Genomic DNA, 19,685 nt, shown 5'->3' on the forward strand with positions numbered 1-19,685 from the left:
TAGGCCTTCTATTTTTAGGTGCCGATCACGAAGTCCCGTGGCGCAGACGAACAGATTTCAACTCCCGAGCGTTCAATATAACTCCCACATGACCAAGGTTGTCTCTTGAATTCCCGATGAGAAGATGATCGATGAAAACCTACCCAGTACGTTGTGAGGAGCCGCTCTGGTCGCAGGCTACGTCATCCCCTGGCTGTGTGATTATCGTACTGACCGCAGCGCAGCGTTCTTCCTCAAGAACAACTCAAAACAACCTCAAATCAGCACGATCTACCATCGTCAACATGGAAATGACCCCGAACCTGCTTACTCGTTGCGTGCTCTGGACCCGGCCGCCCCAACATCACAAAACCGTTACGGAGTCGCGCTGTACGACCCCTACGTGACAGACGTGGTCTACGGCGAGGTCGCTGTGGCTCCAGATTGGACCCAACCGAGTCTGTCGGCAGACACCATACGAGCAAATGGCGGCGTTGTACCGCCCCCCGAACCCATACTCCCTACAGAGTTCACCATCCAACTCTACAATCCTGACCAAGAGATCACAGTGAAATATCATACCAAATCATGGAACAAACCAGCACGGTGGGAATTCGAGATGCCGCAAAACACGTTCCGGGTTCCGTCCACCTCAGCGTTAGACCAGACACAAATCGATCCCTCTCTTGCGGACGTTACTCCGAAGTTGAGGTTCAGCTGGCGCAAGGATGGGAAACTGTCCAAGGATTTGACATGTCTGTTGCATGGTAAAACTTCAACAATTTCGGACACCCGCACAAAGAGCCGTGAGCCAGATATTACGGTCGCTCTATTTCAAGGGCTCAAGGAGCTGACTCTCTACGAGCCCAATCTCTATCGCGTCGAGATGGAGGATACCAAGGGTTTGGAGGTCGTGCTCCTCTTGGCTGCCGTTGCGATTCGAGATATTTTCTTTGGGCCTGCCAAGGAGGCTTTTCATATCACCCCCGGGGGGCTAACCAGGTCCGCAAGCAAGCAGTGGGGCCAACTACATCTGCGGCAACAGCCACACCAGCTGGTGATCCCAGGCGCGATCGGAGGAACTCACAGCCTCGCCCCTCTGGATCAGAAGTGAGCCGCAAGCCATCGAAACCTCGGCTTAGCATCCCGAACTCCTCATCCCCAGCCCCACAGGAGAGGAGGCGACAGGACGAACTCGCAAGACAGGAGGAGGAGCGACGAACCCAGGAGGTTCTCGCCGCAGAGCAAAAAGCACGGCGTCGGCGAGAGGCAGAAGTCGAAAAAGAAACCAAACGTCTGCAGCAGTTATACGGGAGAGAAGAAGAGCAAGCACGAATGCAACAACGTACTCCAGCACCATCTTCCAGGCCCTACCTCCCACCCCGACACACAGGGCCCGGTCAGCCTTATTCCCACCAATACTCTCAATCCTCAGTCCAACTTTCCTCCCAAGCTACAGGCCGTCCCTCCCATCCTCCCCATGGCGTTTCCAACAGCCCATACCTCCATGCACCGGGCCGCATGGATCCCCGAGCCCAATCCTCTACACACCTCATGCAGTCACGACCACAGCAATCACGCCCACAACCCCGACCTCAGTCTTCTGTTATGTTCCACCAACAACCCACCAGCAGCGGTGCGCTCCCAGCGGCATCGAAACCAACGCCTCAAATTCAACCAAAAAAGAGCAGTTTCTTTGGTTTCCGGCGTAACAAAGAAGAAAATACTGTTTCAAAGAAGCGGAGTTCTATGGTCTGATCATCTATACCCTGGCGTTTTTTTATCTTTTCCGGCATCATACTCAGCATTTTGTGGTTATACTTTGTCCTCGTGTCCATCTCATTGTAGTTGCACATCATGTTTTATTGCAGTATATCTACATCACACTTCCTATATGACAAATCCCAAATCTAGTAAGTTGGCGATTCATTAGATACTCTCGCTAGTTAGCGCTGGACCCCAGGCCTTCGACTGTCTGGGTGTTATAAGAGACGAGAAAAGGATGCTCTTCCTAACTAGCTGGTAGTAGGTGACCGGCTACGGGGATGAGTGGGACTTTATGTAAAATGATCTCAGACGCCTCCGCTGTCTAATAGTTCTGTACCTCGATCCTGTTGAGGGCGTCGGAGTCGAATTGCTCAGAGTTGGCGTCATCTCCATAAGGTTCTCGCGACCCCTCACAAGTTCCTCATTCTCGGCCAGTAAGCTCTCGTACTTGGCCTTGAGGTCCTTGTTGGTACGTGAGTACCAATCCTTCTTCTGCACGTACTTGACCACCTGTGCTGTTTCTTGCTCCAGCTCGGTGGTAAGCTTGTCTCGTGCTTCCTTCGTGACCTGTAGGTCACCGGCAATCTTGGCGTTGGTTTCACGCAGCTCGCCCATCTGCGCTTCCTGGGTGGCAAGTCCATGCTTTAGGGAACTGACTTCACGTGCCGTTCCCTCAGCCACCTCACGCTGCTGGGCAAGTGCGACCCATTCGCTTTTCCCTGGCCAATGGCCCTTCAAGAAGGTTATCTCTTCTTTGAGATATATTGAATATCTCTTTAGGCAAGATTTGAATTAGCCAATGGTTCAAGTATAAGCGGAGTAGAGATTCGACTCAAGGGGAGACGTAAGGTGAAGTGTGAGAAAGGTCAAGGGAAGGTAAGGAAGAGAAGAGAGACAGAAGGTGGAGAATGATGCATCTTGTTCCACTCGAAGTCGGCCTCAGTATTCATCATACATAATGAAATATGAGGAGATCAGGATCAAAGACACAATGTTGATAGAAATAGAGTGGAGAGAGGTAGCAGAAGTAAGTGAAGGGATATACATACCTCGAGATATATATAGGGAATAATCGAAGGAGGTAAGTGGACCTATGAAAAGCGTGAGAGGTGTGTAGCAAGAGGGATTGGAGAAGAAGAAGTGAGGAATGGGAGTATAAATACAGAGGGAGGATCGTAAGAGAAGACGAGGTGAGGGGATTGGAAGTTTTTATATTGGGATGTGCGGAGGGAAGGGGTATCAAGGATACCTCCAGAGGGATAGAGGAAAGGAGGATCAAAAGAGACAAGTAAAAAACAGGGGATCATAGGGAATGATGATAGGAAGGAAAGAAGTGGGTGAAGCATAGGTGAGAAGAAGGGGTTATATTTGTTGAGATATAGAGGAAAGAAGAATGCAAAGAAGACGTTAAAAGTGAAGGTAGTCAAGGCAGGAAGAGCCGAGGGTGAAGTGAAAAGGGGAGGTATTGAAATTCCACAGTAGAAAGAGATGATCAAGGCAGGATGGAAAAGGGCAAAAGCGTCGGGAGTGGATGTAGATGTAGCTGTGGATGGTTCTACTGTAGTATCCTGATCCGTCCATTGAGTGATTGTAGAGTGACTGTACTGATTATTTCCAAACCAGCAGAAGGCTCATCTGGTGAGTCGGCCATACTAAGCCCAGTGAGAGCCGAGATAGATTACTCTGTCATGCGATTTTGCTCGGTCTGAATGGATGTCGCAATTTATAAATAGGGGGTTATAAATAGTATTCGCTCGGTCTTGATCCGTTTATGCTGTACCATGAGGTGCCTGGAGTACGGTAGTTTCTAAGGAAAGGAAGAAAAAGGGATGGAAACGCTGAAATTGAATTCCAAGTCCAATCCAAGTGCTAAAGAACAGTCAAAGGGACATCTGAAGATCCAAAATAACCTGAAACGGCTTTTCCCCGCAGAGCCATTTTGACGCTTGGCAAAATGTGAACGGTCAACCAACGCCCAACATCCTAGGGCTGACAGCGCATTCTCCCCCTCAAAATCAGCCTCCAAGATCCCCAAAAGATGGGGACATAAATTCGAGCCTTTTTCCCCCGTGATGACATCTTCTCGATCTTGACACCATGGTGGGAGTTCCGCACAGTACAGGCTGTGCCCTGTGTCGCGAGCGACGAATCAAGGTCAATTTCCAATCCTAAGATTGTGAGGCTGGGCTAATAAAGTCCATAGTGTGACGAGGTGGTCCCAGAGTGTAGCCAATGCCAAAAATATGGTCGTGCCTGTCCGGGGTATAGGAGAACCTTTCGCTTTCAAGACGAAGGACCCAACCTCGCCCGGCGACATCGCTCCAATGCGCGGCGAGGGGGGAGAGACACATTGGCAGGCCCACCCGCATCGGCTACGTCTTCAACCCCAACTGACCGGTCGCCCCCGGCACACGATGAGTCTGCTGCCGCTGCAGATGTAGTGCGCAGCAATGCGATTGCCCTCATGCGGCGACACTCCTCCTTGCGTGGCTGGGATGAGAAAGTGTCGCCGTCGCTGGTGCGCCAGTCCTTCCGTGCCGCACAGCCACAATTATTTCTCAATTTCATCAGCACGTCATTTCCAACGCTCTATTATCATAATCGGTTCCGGTCTGGCGGTGCGCCCGGGTTCGCCGAATACATCGTGATGAATTTTGGCAAAGATGCTTACCTCGACTCCGCAGTTTGCTCCTTGAGCTCGGTCTACTTAGCACACTTGACGCAAGATCAAGCTCTTCTCAAGGCAAGTCGACAAATGTACTCCAAGTCGTTGGGGGCGGTCATCAAGGCCATCCCTCAAGCCGACCATGCCAAATCCGACAACATGCTCTGCACCACCATCATCCTCAGTGTCTTCGAGATGTACGCGCAGACCACGCCCGATGCCTGGGTTGTGCATTCCGATGGCGCCAAGCGATTGATGATAAGCCGAGGCCCAGAAGCGCACGAGTCCGGGTTCGGAAGATACTGTTGGATTGCGTTCCGCGGCTTCTTCATTGCTACATCAGTCTACGAAGGCAAACCCTGCTTCCTAGACCAAGAGGATTGGCAATCCTACGCGATGAAAGTGAGGACCGAAGACGGCCAGAAGTCCGGCGAGTGGTCTATATACGGAGAAATATCCGATCTTGCTTTCATGGAAATCGCCAAATGCCCACGGTATATCAGCGATACCCGCGATCTCCTTTCCGTCTCGACCGAGCCGGACCCAAACGCTATCACAAATCTCACCAAGCGCATACATGATACTTCCCGTCGGCTGCGCTCACTCGCCGCCGAGCTCCGATCCTGTATCAGCGCGCACAGTGAGCGCCAGCAAGGTATCATCCAGCGACCCGGATCCTTCGTGGGCCCCGTACCAGAAATCTTCCCGGATACCGGCCCGTCGCTGCTTCTAAGTGGAGCAGAAAATATGTTAGAGACGTTACAGCAGCTCTCCGACCGTCTTGAAGACCGATTACGCTTTCATTCCGTCGAGGATCATTCGCCGGAGTCGTATGTCGTCACGCCATCCAGCATCGATAGTGAATACCCTATATCCCCTTTTTCCACGACGGCGAAGAACTTCGGCCTCCCCTTTCGCATTCATTCGGAGCTTGGACAGGGTCCATCCAGGACCTCTGATCCAAATGATCCCAGTGCTGTGATCTGGTTAGATCGCATAGCGTCGTCGATGGGTGCCCTCGGCGCAAAGGTCCTCCCGGGTGATAGCTCGAGTGCTTCACTACAGCCGGAGAGCTCACCTCGATTACTGGAGCCCCAATAATCCACCGTGATGCCTGCGTTGACATGAAATGTGATACGACAAGGTATATGCTCCTAGCCGGCCTAGGATGAACTTCCCCCTACCCACACAACATTATCCTCTACTTTTCCGTCCCCACATGAACAAAGAAACAACACAGATATCCATTTGAATTTAGATGTATCTACCACCCTAATAATCCAAAGACTGTTCGAGCAAGTTCCTCAACTCGCCCCTCTCAGCCTCCAACTCCTTACTCAAATTTGGCGCAAGCATAAGCACCCGCTGCTGCGGGATGGTTCCATCAACCAATCCTTCCAAGTCCGCGGCCTTGAAACCTAGATCCTTCAATCCACGGGGCTGATCGCCAAGCGTAACAAGGAACTGCGCAATCGCCTCACCAAGCACTTCACCCGCACTTTCACGCTTAACATTCGAGATATCCACACCAAACGCCTCAGCCGCCGCAAGATGGCGATCGGGGTTTGACGCCGCGGTAAAGCGGAAGACGGCAGGTGCGGTGACAGCCACAGAAACACCGTGAGGGATAATTGTGTGATCGACCTGATAGCCCGCATGCTTATATCCAGGATTCTGGCTGGAGATGGGATAACTCATACCGTGGCAGAGATGAACGCCAGCATTTCCGAAGCCGACACCGGCCAGTGTAGCCGCGAGCAGCATCTCTGACTGTGCTTCGTGGTCATCTGGATCGCGGACTGCGCGCGGTAGGTATTTGACTGTTGCGCGCAGGGAAGCGAGAGAGAAGATGTCAGAGATGGGGTTTGCGCCCTGGTACGCGGGCCGGTTGATGGGGTTTGTCGGGCGCGGGGTGCGCTCGTAGTATGGGATTGCGGTCCAGGATTCGAGAGAGTGGCAGAGGACGTCGAGGCCGGAAGCAGCGGCCACGGCTGAGGGCATGGTGCGGGTGTTGAGCGGGTCGCAGATTCCAAGGGTTGGCTTCATGTTGCGGTGGGCGATGCCTGTTTTGGCTTTCTTGGAGACTAGGTCGAAGATTGCAGTACCTGTTGTCTCCGAGCCCGTGCCTGCTGTTGTTGGGACGGCAACGAGGGGGCGGAGGGGCTTGTCTACGGGGAGACCTTTGCCCAAGGGTGCGTTGACGAAGTCAAGGAAGTCTGCTTCGGGGAATACGGTGTATAGGTTCATTAGTTTGGCCGTGTCAATAACAGAGCCGCCTCCTGTTCTGGTGTTAATTCGTATCTGCCAGGGGGCGGAGATGAGGGAGACACATACCAACCGCCAAGAAGGCATCGGGGTTATAGGGCTTCGCGAAAGCGATGGCTTCCTTCACACTTAATTCAAAAACATATCAGTACCTATACAATAGCCACGCTTCAACCTCGAGAGTGACTTACGAGCTATCCTTGGGCTCGGTGCGAACTTTGTCAAAGATAGTAAACTCAATGCCCTCACGAGTAAGACCCTCAACAGCCTGTTTCATAGCATCCAGCTTGGCGACATTGGAATCGGTGACAATGCACACACGCTTAGCGCCGAGGTTGGTAAAGTCCATTCCGACCTCCTTGGTTGCACCGGGTCCGAAGCGGACGCTAGACGCCGCCATCTCAAAAGCATATTCCTTTTCGCGCGAACGGTCCACAGGTGTGGACATGCGACGCTTCACATGGTTCAGCAGAGAGGAGCTTTGCTTGTGGTTATGGTGATGGCTGGGGTTTTTGTGACACGGGCAGTTGGGTGGGTGAGTATATTGTACTGTGCGTAGCAAGTTCAGGGCCCGATTCGCCGCTGAGGGAGCGACTCTAATAGCTGGAGAAACCATTTTTGTGTGTTGAGAAGAGAGAAAAGTGACGGAGAGTCAATAAATGAAGGAGCCCGAGATAAATTGGGGAAATGCGGGGGGGAAATGCCCCGGACTTCTGGCCGAGACGAACGTCAATTTACTTGCCCCAAGGGGAAAATCCAGTGGGATCCTCCATCTTCTCCATTTTGGAGAACCATTTACTCCCGAGGTTCTTATTTATCGTACGAGAAAAGAGTAATTAATTTGACCTCACTAACGTATCACATAGAAGTCCAAATACGATCTCATACCCTTCCAACCTACAGGTCTCCACACAGCGACAAGACCAAATCCGTCGAAGAATCAACAACCCTCACTTGACTCCCAGCAGGTGGAACCCCGGCTCTCCAGCAAATGGCCGGCTCAGCAGGTCTAAGAGTCACCGTGTACCCCACAAACGGATCACCAAAGACATCGGAGAGATCATACCACACTTTATCCTGTCTCTGACCCTGTTCTTTTGAAGAGGAAAGGTTGTACGCAAAGATCATCTGCGGGGCACTGGTGTACAGCCCATCGCGGTTGGTGCTGATCTTGACTGCGATGCCACCAGTGTCGGGATTCTCGCGGAAGAGCTCCCTATATTGGTCGTTCGGGAGGATGGTTCGCACGGGTAAGACCGTAGAGGCCACGGACCAGATGTAGATGGGGAAATGGCAGTTGTTTTGCACGATTGCATGGCCCAGTCTTTGGTGTGTGGGTGCTGGTGTGCTGGCTGGTATCCATTGGCCATTGCTTGAGGGAGCAAACGCGCCGGAGGGGACGTCTCTCGATTCGAGTTTGTTGTTATGAATTGTTGGGCTGGAGAAGGCGAGAGTGGCCAGCGAGACGAGGGGCAGGATCGATGAGAGATACATCTTGCGTGCTTGTAGAGCTGTCAGAAATACTCTTGCGTTGATGAATCTTGGGTCAAAGGCAGGAATTAGTACAGCTTTATATAGATGTTCCGGTTCAATTGGTATCATTCCTCCTGTTGCTGTGTTGCACTGTGACCCTGGACATTGGATCCAATTCCCCAAGGCAAGATGCCTTTAGACATTTGCTTTGAATCTTGGCTCAGGGGAAATTGGACGCCAAGTTATGTTGTGCGAGGTAGATGTGCAAATGAAGGGATGTGAAAGTACCACGATGTAGCAGCCAAATCGGAGACATATCCGATTGCTCAAAAAAGAATATGAAGAATGTGATCATTCCACTATGTACATAATGATCTCGATTTCTCAGGTTCCCACGTTACAACGAGGAATGTAAGGGCCTTTAATTCTATGTATATCCCGTGTCGAGCATCGGATGAGAAAAGTCAAAACACTAGATATTTTACTCGTGTAGGATCAAAGATATTGAAGAATGTGACTGGCCAGCCCCCTCTAGGTATAACTATTTCAGACTAGAATAGTCAGGCATTGGACTAAGTTGACGAATTATACTGCAACAACCTTTCTAGTCAGTCACACCCGTGGACGGCATGAAACACTCTAGGTAAGCTGGTCGATACTATCCAGAAGCCTTGGCTGGATGGAATCGAGCAAACAAGCATGGGAAACTCCCGTGGCTACGGCCGTTCCACGCATTCATTCTCATTGGGGAATGTGAGCTATCCTTTCGAGAACTTACACGGAGAATTCTTTTCGGTTTGAAACCACCGAGGAATGTCAGATAGAGAATGGTAGTAGCCGATTGTGGAGCTCTATATCCCTCTCTCCAAGAAAGCTTCATCACATAAGACGAACTCAAGGAACAGGAAAAACTCGATTTAGTTCATGTGGCACACCGCAAAGGTCGAATGCTCATTTGTAAAACCATTGACATCTTCAATCTGCGTTGGAGAACATGGTGAGACACCTAACGGCTCCTGTGTGGCACACGAAATGTTTGATTGATGTAACACGATACTGTCATTTACTCGGCATTTCAGTCAAAAAGCCCAAGGGTTGGCATGGCTGGATGATATCTAGATCTGACATTCCAGATATATCCACTTTGTTTAGGCAAAGGACAAGCTTTTGACTCTTCAGATCTTCACCTGAGTACAAGATGGGCCAGGAAACATTGTATGTTCAAAAGACAACACGAAGTATGTACCGCAAGAAAGCGATGATATAAATTATGTGACCATACCAACATGTGGATGAAATGGGGGAGTCAGAAAAGACAGATTCTACCAAGAAAAGGATCACCAAAGCAACTCTGAATAGGTAGTGTGCCAGCTCAAAATGCATCCTAGATCTGCTCAGAATGAGACAATCTCAGAGGTGCTAAGAACCGTCGTCCCTCTGCGAGCGACAACTTGAACAAACTTTGTAGGAGGGTCGGCGATATTAACAGAAGTCTCAAAGCCGGTGCGTTTAGCCATAGCGATCTGAGTGTTGTTGGTAGAAGTGGCAGAGGAAGCCGCGTAGACAACCCAATGGTCATATTCGGTGGCGCCGTTCCAGCTCATGTAGACGGTGGCACCGGAGCTGGTGTTGTCAACCGATACCGAAGGCTTCCAGAAGGGAGTGGCCGTCCACTGGTACCGGTAGCCGCGATAAGAGGCAACGGCATTGTCGTCACCGAACTGAGCGCTGAAGACGACGTTACCGTCACCATCAAACTCCTTGACCTTGGAAATGGATCCGTATGCCAGGAAGGCATGGCTGTCCACTTCACTGAGGAGCTGGTAGCTGCCCTGGCTGACAGAATGCACGGGGTCGTTGGGGTCGGCCAGGGAGCGGAGGCCGGTGACCGTCTTTTTGTTCAGGTCGATGGCTAGACTGATGCCAGTGGACTCGGACTCTTCGTCGGTGGGAGTGTTAGCATTGTTGAAAAGGTTTAGGACGAGACCGTCATCAGTCTCGTTGAAGACACGCATGTCATGTTGCCACGAGAATTCAACATTGCCGATCTGCTTGAAGTCGGCACCGTCCTCGCCACTCACCTGCCACATCACGCTTCCATTGTGGGACAGATAGTAGCCTGACCACATGTGACGCAGCGAGATAAGGTAGCCATGGTTGGTGGTGGTGATGGAGTTGATATGGTAAGCATCATAGGGGGCATCCTGCGTACCGACATCCTTTCCGAGACCCTGGTGGGAGGTGGTCAGAGGAATGTCGGCTTCATGATCAAGCGCACTCCATGAGTGTAGAACTCGGTTGGTAGTGATATCAATCTCGTAGAATTGGCTGTCCAGCATCCACTGGGAGGAGGTCCCGTTGATGGAAGTTAGGTCATGCTGAGTGACGTTGTAGGCGGTGCAAATGAGGGTGTTGCGCGAAGTGATTCGGCTCTCGTGCAGATCACAGTATGAATCCTTGCTTGACCCGTCTGGGGTGACGAAGTCGCCGGTAAGTTGGACAGTGTAAATCTCCTTGTAGGTATCGTCAAGGATATGCACAGTTCCATAACCGTAGCCGATAGACATCATATCTCCGGCCCAGAAAGTGAGAACATCCTTGCCAAAGAGCTTTTGCACCATGAAGTTGGCAGTCACACCTTTGTTGCCTTCGTACACCAGGTCACCCGCATCATCGTAAATGAGCGCAGCGGAGCCGTCGTCCTGAACGTCTCCACGGGGACCAAGAAAGATGTAGCCGGAATCGGTAGTTCCAGTCTTGTTGACTTCGAATTTCGGTGGCTGGAATTCCATCGAGCTGTAAGTTGAATAATCCCAGGCAGTCGCCTGAAGAGAGAGAGCCAGGGCGCTGGCTGCTGTGTACCACCATGGAGCCATATCGAATTGTAACAGAACGACGTGAAAGGAGTGTACTCTATAGCCCAATGAAGGTAAATTCCAAAACGGAGACAGACGATGGGGTCAATAAGGAATGAATTGAGACCTGAAAATGGTAGAAATTCCTTCAAATAATCCAAGAATAAATCCTCGGTAGAATGCAGCCCTGAAGATCATTGCTCTTCTACGGGTATTCCACCAGCGGGGCCAAGTGGGTTGCGATGAAGCCATTGCCCAACCAGGTTGGCCACCAGCTTCAATTTGCTTCAGAGCTGGTGGGACTGTGAATCAATAGCCTTGGTCGTCGTCATTGCTCCACATACAGAGCCACCGAACTGATTGATAAATCGTGGTATGCGCGAAACAAGAGAGATGTTCCAAAGTGATCAGCGCCGGCACGGGAACTAACAGGACGGTATACATCGTAGTGCAACTGCCATCGATCAAGATACCACAGTTGCCTACATTGAAGGCTCGGGCTGAACAACCAGCGTGACGATCAGTCGCAGTTTCCTCGGCTGTGCGGCACTGTGACGTTCCCATCTTTTTGACATGTTTTATGGAGAATATGAGCCGTTTGGGATATCGAGCTGCAAACCTGTGTATATAGCATTGTTCGTGACTTGGTCTTCTATCCGTCATGGTATACTTGGTTCGTAGGTCTGAACTCCGCCATCCCGCTAACATCAATGGCCATCGACAGAACGACCCTATGGTGTACCATATCGACATTCGCTATCAGGAGGAAGAGCAACGTCGCCTTTAGTACTCCCTTGACCAGTCAACGTGGTATTTGACTATGCCACGCATCACCGCGAGAAGTCAGGCTCCGCATTGAAGAGTAATGGTCGGGGGTGTATCGCTGTCGGGAAGAAAGTCTCCAAACTGCCCCGGAAATTGGCTACGGTCATTTTCATGAATAGGGGTGGCAACCAGGATGGTGTTGGCTGAACAGATCATCCTACGGTTTTCAAATTGCTCCAAACCTATATTTCTTTTGTACCTTGTCAGTGATATCGTATGAACCTTTCTTTTCACCGGGAAAATGCCAGTGTGAGCTCCCCCGATCTGTATTTTCTTTTTCTTGTCGTTATAGAATCTTCTAGGGGATTTGGAACAAAGATAGGCGGAGCGAAAGACTAGATTCCACTATATAGGGTGGCACGTACGGGGGGGAGAGAAAAGGGGAGATAGAGGGAAAGACCTAATGTAGCTCCTTTCACCCGAGCCGGCCCAGGGCCCCGAACGTGTTTTAAGATTGCAGGCTTTTCTCGTATATCAAACGCGTATAAGCCCAGCGTACGGGTAACGGCAGGGGAATTAGGGTATCAACATGATTTACCCCGGTGTGTTCGGCTGAGATGTCGAGGAGATCCGGGGTTGGTTGCCTATTTCCAATGATTTTTTCGCGCTAGGTGTGACGGTTAGACGGTTATATCTTGGCCTACGCTGTCTCGTATGATTAGTCTAGGCGCATTAGCAAGTGGCTAGATTAGGACTACCAAACCTGGATTCCCAGTGTTGATGGCTAGGATAGCGCCGACGTCGAAATGAAAGGGAGAGCCACTCAACGGGTGTGGGATCTTTGACGTGGTGAAAAAGGTTGCTTAGGCTTCCCGTCCCACTCGGGTTTATACCCATGCGATCGCATTATATGAGATAGCGCTCGAATATTTGCAAGGTTATATTCCAACATATGGAGTCCTCGGGGATGTTGTCAGAGAGGAACTCTCCAAACGCCGGAGAGTTCTATATCGGACTTCACGGCAGGTATCCCACATGAACCTGTGGAGGTACTGTGGAGGATCAATTTCCAGAGAAATGTGAAACAATTCCCGACTAAAAGCTCGGTTCGAATGACTCTCTAGTCAGGAGTCGAGAGACGGAGAAATAGCGGGAATACGAAGGCCTGAACGTTATAGAGTTTTTAGTGTTCTCTGTTCTCCCTCCATGTTGATGTTCCTGTTCTTTTATTGCTATCGTTAACTCAATGGTCCTTTCAGTATTAACCCATTTGCTCTTTGATAGAAAAAAAAAATAAAAACAAAAAAAAAACAAAATTCCCCGGTGACCGTGCAGTGCCCGTGCAGTAGCTCTCCCCATCTCCCCAAGCGCCTTTCTCCGCAGGCACGGACATCCCGAGTCATATACGGATAAACCCGTCTGGGGATGAATAGGGATGGTTGGAGGGACCAATGGGCATTGGAAGAGAAATGTTTTGACGGTCTATGGAGTAGGTATCCCCATAATTGCCTCCCCTATACCCCTGTCGTAGGCCAGTGGCGCAAATTACTTTGGACAGGATTTTAGCCTGATCATCTTACGGTCTAAATTGCCGTACCAATGTGCGTTATAAATGATTTTCATCTCCTCTGGAGACTTGAAACCCTAATGTTGCGTTTGGATGAAAGCTCTTTGGATGACATGGCTCCATGAAAGTTGCCCTTTTCCTCTACTCTCTCAAACCCTCATCTCAGCTTGATCCTTGTTGACTCCCCCAAAATACCCCTAAGCAACCCACGCTTGACATGAATACACTCGACAATGGCCACCGATCATATCTCGAAGCCCACTGAGGCCGATGCCTTGATCCTCGAAGCTTGGGGTCAGGGCCTGATGGTCGGAAGTCTACTCATTATGGCTGCTATCACTCTGGCCAATATGAAGTCCCATATTCTCTTGCATAAGCTGATCTTCGCCGAGGTAGGTGGAAGTGAAAAAGGCCCATGCATGAGTCCAACCAATGGCTAATCTCTGGATTGTATGTAGCTCATTCTGGGTATGGCCCATGGTACTTTCATCTTCCCCCATGAGCCCGTCTACGGCTGGTATCTATCCGTAACCGCGATCGGTCTGAACATTTCCTGGGCTCTACATAATGTGATCGCCTGGATGAAGAACCGCCCATTCCTCTCGCGAAAGGTCTCCCTCATCTACATAACCACGGTTATTCTCTGTTGGCCCTATTGGGGTCTGGAGATCTATGCCAACTTCACATACTTCAACAATATCAATAAGATTTTTCTGACGACTCGGCCAATGGAGCCATTGTTTCGGTTCGTCATTCCCTTTCCGCTCAAACCTCAGTCCTCTTTGATCTTTGAACCACCTTGGCCCTAACATCCTCCGTCAACAGTGACCCATGGTGGGTCTTCACCACCGCCAGCCTGTTCTGGACAATCAAGCGCGAATACAACTTCGGATTATGGGAGCTAGTGGTAGTCAGCCCACGCTTCGGAATTATGCTAGCGGCAATGTGCCTCTCAATTATCTTCATGATTGTCGACACCTGCAGCGTGCTGAATGTATTTTCCAGCCTCCTTCCAACAGGTGTCGAGCCGTTCTGGAAAGTAAGTCACATCTCCCACCTGTTTTCCATCTCCCCACATCACTAACCACCCCAGCTATCCTTCATCTTTAAATGCCTCTGCGACACAGTCATTCTCGACGATTTCAAAACCGCCCTCGATCACTTGCGTGTACACTGGATGCGCAAGAAGAACGGCGAGTTATTCGTCACTCCGCTTACTGACCCCCACTCCAGCCCTCATGCCAACAGGGTGCACCGGGATCTGGAGAATGGAGATTCACATCTTTCACCTTTGACCCCCACGAAGGGTTCTTACGCCCGTGCAGTACACCTGGACGATGTTTAAAATGTTAACGAAATATCCGATATTCCTCTGAGGGCGCATGACTATCTGAATTACGATTGGTGTCTTGAAGCCAGGGCTTCCAGCTTCGCGTTGTACATATGTTGGGGATGGTGTTCGGGGATTTGAGTCTGGTTTCTTGACCTCGGCGTTTGGGGTGAGGTTATGGCGTACTCGGACATGGACTGAAATTATTGCGATTGTACATACCCCGATTTGCCTGTGAATAGCGATTTGAAGCGTCAAGTTTCAAGAAAAGAGAAAGAAAAAAAAAAGAAGAAGAAATGCTCACCTAGGCCCGATAGTGAATGGAACAGATTCTCGTCTTTTCTATTTGTAGACATCCTTATGTGGGATCAGCAATGCACCCAACCCCCCACCGGAGAATTGACTCGGAGAATTAGCAGGACTTCATGCAGTACCAAATCTATGAAGTTCTTTTCCTGGTCGAACTACCAATAGTGAGGAGTGCCTAGATTGGAAACTCTCTATTTATCCGAATATGTCTCGATATACGCATCTACACACAGGCTGCCTGGGGGCCACACGGTCTAGTTCCACATCTCTCACGAGAATATCACCTTATTTACCAGCTATATTTGGTGTTTGTCCTGAATTGGAGAGAAAAGTAACAAGGCAGAACAGCTTTCCCCGCTCGAGGATGTACATTCCACGCATCACTTGATGTGCTCTCGGAGTATTGGCGTGGTTTATTGATGACACGACATCCCACGATCGATTCTCAATACTACAGTACAAGCTGGAATTTTGGATATAAATATAGTCATGCCGCTTGTTCAATAGCCAGAGTCCTGTCTCGTCAATGCACACTTCAGAGTCAATCCAATCTTTCTTCCGCAAGCTGATATCCCAACAACAATGAACTCCCTCAGCATTCCACAGACCCAAACAGTCGCTCTTGTCCGTTCACTGGGCGGCCAAGTCGAGTTCAAAACAGACTACCCTGTGCCAGTCCCGGGACGCAACGAAGTCCTGGCCAAAGTGCTCTACAGCGGCGTCTGCCAGAGCGGTAGGTGCGCCAGGATGTTATCTGAATAAGGCCCAGGTTAACACACCGACAGACCTTCACACTAAAGCCGGCACCGCAGCCGGACCAGACGGCAACCCGATTACAAAGATCAAGCTGCCACACGTGGGCGGCCATGAAGGTATCGGCCGAGTGGTTGCGCTTGGACCGGATATCACGCACGCTGCGGGTCTGAAAGTCGGTGGGCTGGTTGGGATCCGGTTCGCGAGCCGCATCTGTCGACGCTGCGAATTCTGTCTTGCGGGGACAGAGCAATACTGCGTTGCGAGTACGAACCATCTCCACCATGAAGATGGCTCTTTCCAACAGTATATTGCGCTCGATGCGGATTACTTGACGATTTTGCCTGATGATGTTGATCCAAAGGTTATGGGGCCGGTGCTTTGTGCAGGGTTGACTGCTTATAAGGTGGGTTGGGTACTTTTTCTTGTGCGGTTCGGGCTTAATGAACACTCGAATAGGCCGTGCTGAACGCGAATGTTCGTCCTGGGAATTGGTTGGTGGTGGTTGGGGCCGGAGGTGGCCTCGGACATTTGGCTGGTATGTTTTCTCTTTCTTGTGAGCAATCTGGGATCTGGATTTACAGCCGACTAAAATTGTCCAGTTCAATATGCAAGAGCTCAGGGGGCTCTAGTAATTGGCGTCGACACTGGTCCCGGTAAGGGAGACTTTGTCAGAGGCCTCGGCGCGCAGGAATTTATTGATTTTGCCTCCGAAGACCCCATCAAGAGGGTGCAAGAGATTACTGGCTTGGGTGCACATGCTGCTGTAGTGACAGCTGGTAGTGCAAAGGCATTCGCACATGCCTGCGATATGCTGCGGGTTGGTGGTACTTTGAGTTGCGTTGGTATTCCCCCGGGAAGACCGAGCTTGGAGACTCCCATCTGTACTATTGTGATCAAAGGCCTCAAGATCACCGGCAATCTGGTGGGCTCGCTGAAGGAATGCATGGAGGCTGTTGATCTAGTACGACGTGGTATTGTCAATCCTGTGGTCAAGGTGCGACCGTTCAAGGATTTGGCTCAGATTTATGAGGAGATGGAGAAGGGTGATATCTCGGGTCGGATTGTCCTTCAGATCACAGAATAATTTGGTCAAACTGTCATCAATTTTGATATCAGATTATCTGAAGATCCGATTGTTGTAGCCAATCCAAGAAATCTAGCGTCAATTCATTTTGTTCATCATGCTCGCCGTTTGTTGTGAATCCGGTCATATGAGCCTGCTCAGCCGGTCCATGTTCGCCCGAGTACAAGCCCGCATCTTCCTCCCCAATCGTCAGTAGTCGGGCCGGGGCCGTGACTAGGGCTTCAGCAGTTTTACCACGAAGGATTGACTTTAGCATAGTATCCTGTTCGAGGAAGGGGACGATCTTCTGGTACAATGCATGCAGAAAGTCTTGTGGTCCTAATTCGAACCGCGAGTTTATTCTGTGTGGGGATAAAAGGACCGTGTCCGCGAGTGAGTTGACAACTTCGAAGCATTTCAGTAACTACAAAAGGATGTTAGCCATGTTGTGGGTTTCCTTTCTACCAAAGCTACTAGCCTGATCTCGTCCCAATGGGAGCAAATCCGTTTCACTGAATCCCCGCAGGGCCTGCAATAAGGCACGGCCAATTTGCGCTGGAAATTCAAACTCCAGGACGGATGTAGATGCTGACGATGACAACAGGCCCATAGTCAGTGCTTCCTGCCAAAGAATGGTCCTCATCCACTCCCGCGTGATGTGATAGTCTGCCGTTCGGGTTGAAACGTAATTGACCATACTGAAGCATAGCGAAGCAAGCTTCGCTTCGGTGTCGGTTAAATATGTAGCCGTGGTGATCCCAAGACGCGAGTTACGCCGTATGGAGATTTGATCAAATGCAATAAAGAGCTTGATGAGTTCTATTAACCCTTGGGCATGAATATCGAAATTCGTGTTTGTTTCCAAGTGTATTAATTCAGGTGTGTCAATATATGAAGGGGAGAGACCCAAGTGCAGTGAGTAGCCTCTGTGGAAAGTTAGTAAGTTACTCTGCGAGTTCGTAGTTTCCAGCCTACCTCTCTGATACCCAAAGCAAAGGAAAAATCAAGGCCGTATTTGTAATCAACTCATATTCCTTGCGTGAGGACTGTTCATTCAGTCGCAATATATGAGCTCCGGCCATAGCCTCGTGGATAAACATCATTGCCGAATTTCGTTGATTGACCTTGGCGTGGTACACATGCAAAAAGAAAGACACCAGAACGCTTCTTAGATCCAGACTTCCTCCATGAATATTGCAACATGCCCGCATTCGTAAACAACTCTGAGCCATTGTGGCACTATCGACTGTCCGGCATCCATCCGCCAAGGGATCAAGATGCAACTGAGCCATCGTCGCAGCACAGAGAGCCAGGATGAGACATGAAGTATTCCCAGCATTGCAGTCAAGCCTTTCCGGATATATATCCTCGAGCCTTTGCACAAGGACCTCTGCATTAATTACAGGCCAAACTCCGTATGAACATTGCTGATACAGACGGATCACCGACGCAAGAATAGTTTTCGAAATGCGCTGGGAACTGCAGGCTGTGGTAGATGGATACACGGCCTCATCGCTGGCGTTGTGATTATATGTATTTTCCTGATCATTTTGTGGGTTCCCTATAGATTGAATGTCCGGGAGGTCGGCTTCTCGATTGCTGACTGCTCGTCGGGATTTCGGGCCCCTCCTCTGTGCAGGCCTCAGGTACGTACAGCGCACCCGCTTGACTGCACCGCGACAAGTATCGCAGGGCCAGGAGCCGCTGCATTTCACTTTGCGGGAGATACAGGTATCACAAGCTCGTTTGGGGGCATGGGGACCTAAGTTCTTGACAGTGTGTTGAAGATGCACATTGGAATGCGGAGAGGGTGTATTTTATCAAGGAGGGGTATTCTTCGGCAGGCTTGCCGATGTACATACCTCAGAACATCGTGAGGATCTAGATCGAACGCATAGAAGTGATGGTCGAAACATGAACAGTCTAGAGTTCGGCGACGTCACCGATATGAGAAGAGGAAGGTCCACCCTTACCATCCCCCACTATGTTGTAGAAATACCATTTGATTCCCTCAAACCTCAACTTTTCTTCATTTACCTTAGCAAACTACAGGTCATATATCATGGCTCTATCAGCACCCAGCACGGACGTGAGACTCTCCTTTGTAACAAGCTGGAGCCCATAAGCTAATCAAGAAACAGCCGCAAGTCCTGATCGCGCAAGAAACAAGCACAGACCAAATATTCCACAAGTTCACAGCAGAAACTGCTTGGCAGCTAGGAAATGCACTGAGGGACCGAATCCTTCGCCTCCCGAACGGGCAGCGCAAACCCGCCCTGATTTCCATTGCACTCGCCGGCGGAGTCCCGCTCCACGTAGTGTTTCAGTCTGTGACGGAGAGCGGCACGATCCCGGACAACGAGAACTGGGTGCGACGGAAGCGCAATACCGTGCTCCGCTGGGGTATCTCGAGCTGGGCTATGAGACAGAAGACCATTAGTGGGCTTGCAGCTGGTGCCTCAGGGGATCAGGTCGAGGCTGCTTTTGTTAAAAAGTATGCTGTTCCGAGTGTCACCGGGGGTGCTGTTGCGGATGAGTATGCTATCCATGGCGGTGGGTATCCGATTCGCGTGCATGGTGTTGATGGGATTATTGGTGTGGTTGTTGTTAGTGGGTTGAAGCAGGAGGATGATCATCAGGTTGTCGCGGAGACTATTCAGGCATTTGTGGCCCAACAAGTAAAATAGATGTCGTATTTAGTGCACACTAGAAGAACGTGTGAAAATGGACATTGGAACCTTTAGTACATACGTGCGACACATGGTACTTTTGAAGATAAGAATTCCACACCAAGATTACCAAGGTATGCTGGCGAACAGTATTTGATTCGATGAAAGATCTAGTACGACTTGCCAAATACTACGACAGAATGCTTCTTCAATACAAAATGC

At 50.2% G+C, this 19,685-nt stretch overlaps 10 protein-coding genes across 10 annotated transcripts; 5 read left to right on the plus strand and 5 right to left on the minus strand.

Annotated features, from left to right (window-relative positions):
- Window positions 1-124: 124 nt before the first annotated feature.
- N7500_005992 (uncharacterized protein) lies at window positions 125-1,737 on the plus strand (the record flags this gene model as incomplete). Its single annotated transcript, XM_056677136.1, has 3 exons — window positions 125-146; window positions 225-981; window positions 1,047-1,737. 3 exons carry the CDS (start codon window positions 125-127, stop codon window positions 1,735-1,737), a joined length of 1,470 nt encoding a protein of 489 aa, XP_056532136.1.
- A 279-nt stretch (window positions 1,738-2,016) lies between these two features.
- On the minus strand, window positions 2,017-2,696 carry N7500_005993 (uncharacterized protein; the record flags this gene model as incomplete). The annotated part of the gene is made up of 2 exons (XM_056677137.1): window positions 2,017-2,520; window positions 2,643-2,696. The coding sequence occupies 2 exons, from the start codon at window positions 2,694-2,696 to the stop codon at window positions 2,017-2,019; spliced, it is 558 nt and encodes a 185-aa protein (XP_056532137.1).
- A 1,147-nt stretch (window positions 2,697-3,843) lies between these two features.
- N7500_005994 (Zn(II)2Cys6 transcription factor domain-containing protein) lies at window positions 3,844-5,512 on the plus strand (the record flags this gene model as incomplete). The annotated part of the gene is made up of 2 exons (XM_056677138.1): window positions 3,844-3,900; window positions 3,950-5,512. The coding sequence occupies 2 exons, from the start codon at window positions 3,844-3,846 to the stop codon at window positions 5,510-5,512; spliced, it is 1,620 nt and encodes a 539-aa protein (XP_056532138.1).
- A 171-nt stretch (window positions 5,513-5,683) lies between these two features.
- N7500_005995 (hydroxyacid-oxoacid transhydrogenase) lies at window positions 5,684-7,292 on the minus strand (the record flags this gene model as incomplete). The annotated part of the gene is made up of 3 exons (XM_056677139.1): window positions 5,684-6,690; window positions 6,746-6,804; window positions 6,868-7,292. The coding sequence occupies 3 exons, from the start codon at window positions 7,290-7,292 to the stop codon at window positions 5,684-5,686; spliced, it is 1,491 nt and encodes a 496-aa protein (XP_056532139.1).
- Window positions 7,293-7,573: 281 nt separating this feature from the next.
- Window positions 7,574-8,170, minus strand: N7500_005996 (Bys1 family protein; the record flags this gene model as incomplete). Its single annotated transcript, XM_056677140.1, has 1 exon — window positions 7,574-8,170. The coding sequence occupies one exon, from the start codon at window positions 8,168-8,170 to the stop codon at window positions 7,574-7,576; it is 597 nt and encodes a 198-aa protein (XP_056532140.1).
- A 1,373-nt stretch (window positions 8,171-9,543) lies between these two features.
- On the minus strand, window positions 9,544-11,025 carry N7500_005997 (arylsulfotransferase family protein; the record flags this gene model as incomplete). The annotated part of the gene is made up of 1 exon (XM_056677141.1): window positions 9,544-11,025. The coding sequence occupies one exon, from the start codon at window positions 11,023-11,025 to the stop codon at window positions 9,544-9,546; it is 1,482 nt and encodes a 493-aa protein (XP_056532141.1).
- Window positions 11,026-13,569: 2,544 nt separating this feature from the next.
- N7500_005998 (uncharacterized protein) lies at window positions 13,570-14,681 on the plus strand (the record flags this gene model as incomplete). Its single annotated transcript, XM_056677142.1, has 4 exons — window positions 13,570-13,728; window positions 13,795-14,081; window positions 14,162-14,375; window positions 14,430-14,681. The coding sequence occupies 4 exons, from the start codon at window positions 13,570-13,572 to the stop codon at window positions 14,679-14,681; spliced, it is 912 nt and encodes a 303-aa protein (XP_056532142.1).
- Window positions 14,682-15,557: 876 nt separating this feature from the next.
- On the plus strand, window positions 15,558-16,815 carry N7500_005999 (zinc-dependent alcohol dehydrogenase; the record flags this gene model as incomplete). Its single annotated transcript, XM_056677143.1, has 4 exons — window positions 15,558-15,708; window positions 15,761-16,134; window positions 16,188-16,266; window positions 16,331-16,815. The coding sequence occupies 4 exons, from the start codon at window positions 15,558-15,560 to the stop codon at window positions 16,813-16,815; spliced, it is 1,089 nt and encodes a 362-aa protein (XP_056532143.1).
- Window positions 16,816-16,843: 28 nt separating this feature from the next.
- N7500_006000 (putative C6 transcription factor) lies at window positions 16,844-17,897 on the minus strand (the record flags this gene model as incomplete). The annotated part of the gene is made up of 3 exons (XM_056677144.1): window positions 16,844-17,199; window positions 17,260-17,720; window positions 17,770-17,897. The coding sequence occupies 3 exons, from the start codon at window positions 17,895-17,897 to the stop codon at window positions 16,844-16,846; spliced, it is 945 nt and encodes a 314-aa protein (XP_056532144.1).
- Window positions 17,898-18,856: 959 nt separating this feature from the next.
- On the plus strand, window positions 18,857-19,481 carry N7500_006001 (DUF967 domain protein; the record flags this gene model as incomplete). The annotated part of the gene is made up of 2 exons (XM_056677145.1): window positions 18,857-18,883; window positions 18,936-19,481. The coding sequence occupies 2 exons, from the start codon at window positions 18,857-18,859 to the stop codon at window positions 19,479-19,481; spliced, it is 573 nt and encodes a 190-aa protein (XP_056532145.1).
- Window positions 19,482-19,685: the final 204 nt, after the last annotated feature.

The sequence above is a fragment of the Penicillium coprophilum genome (genome assembly GCF_028826855.1).
Source record: "Penicillium coprophilum strain IBT 35676 chromosome Unknown utg000004l_segment0_segment0, whole genome shotgun sequence".
Taxonomy (NCBI): Eukaryota; Fungi; Ascomycota; class Eurotiomycetes; order Eurotiales; family Aspergillaceae; genus Penicillium; species Penicillium coprophilum.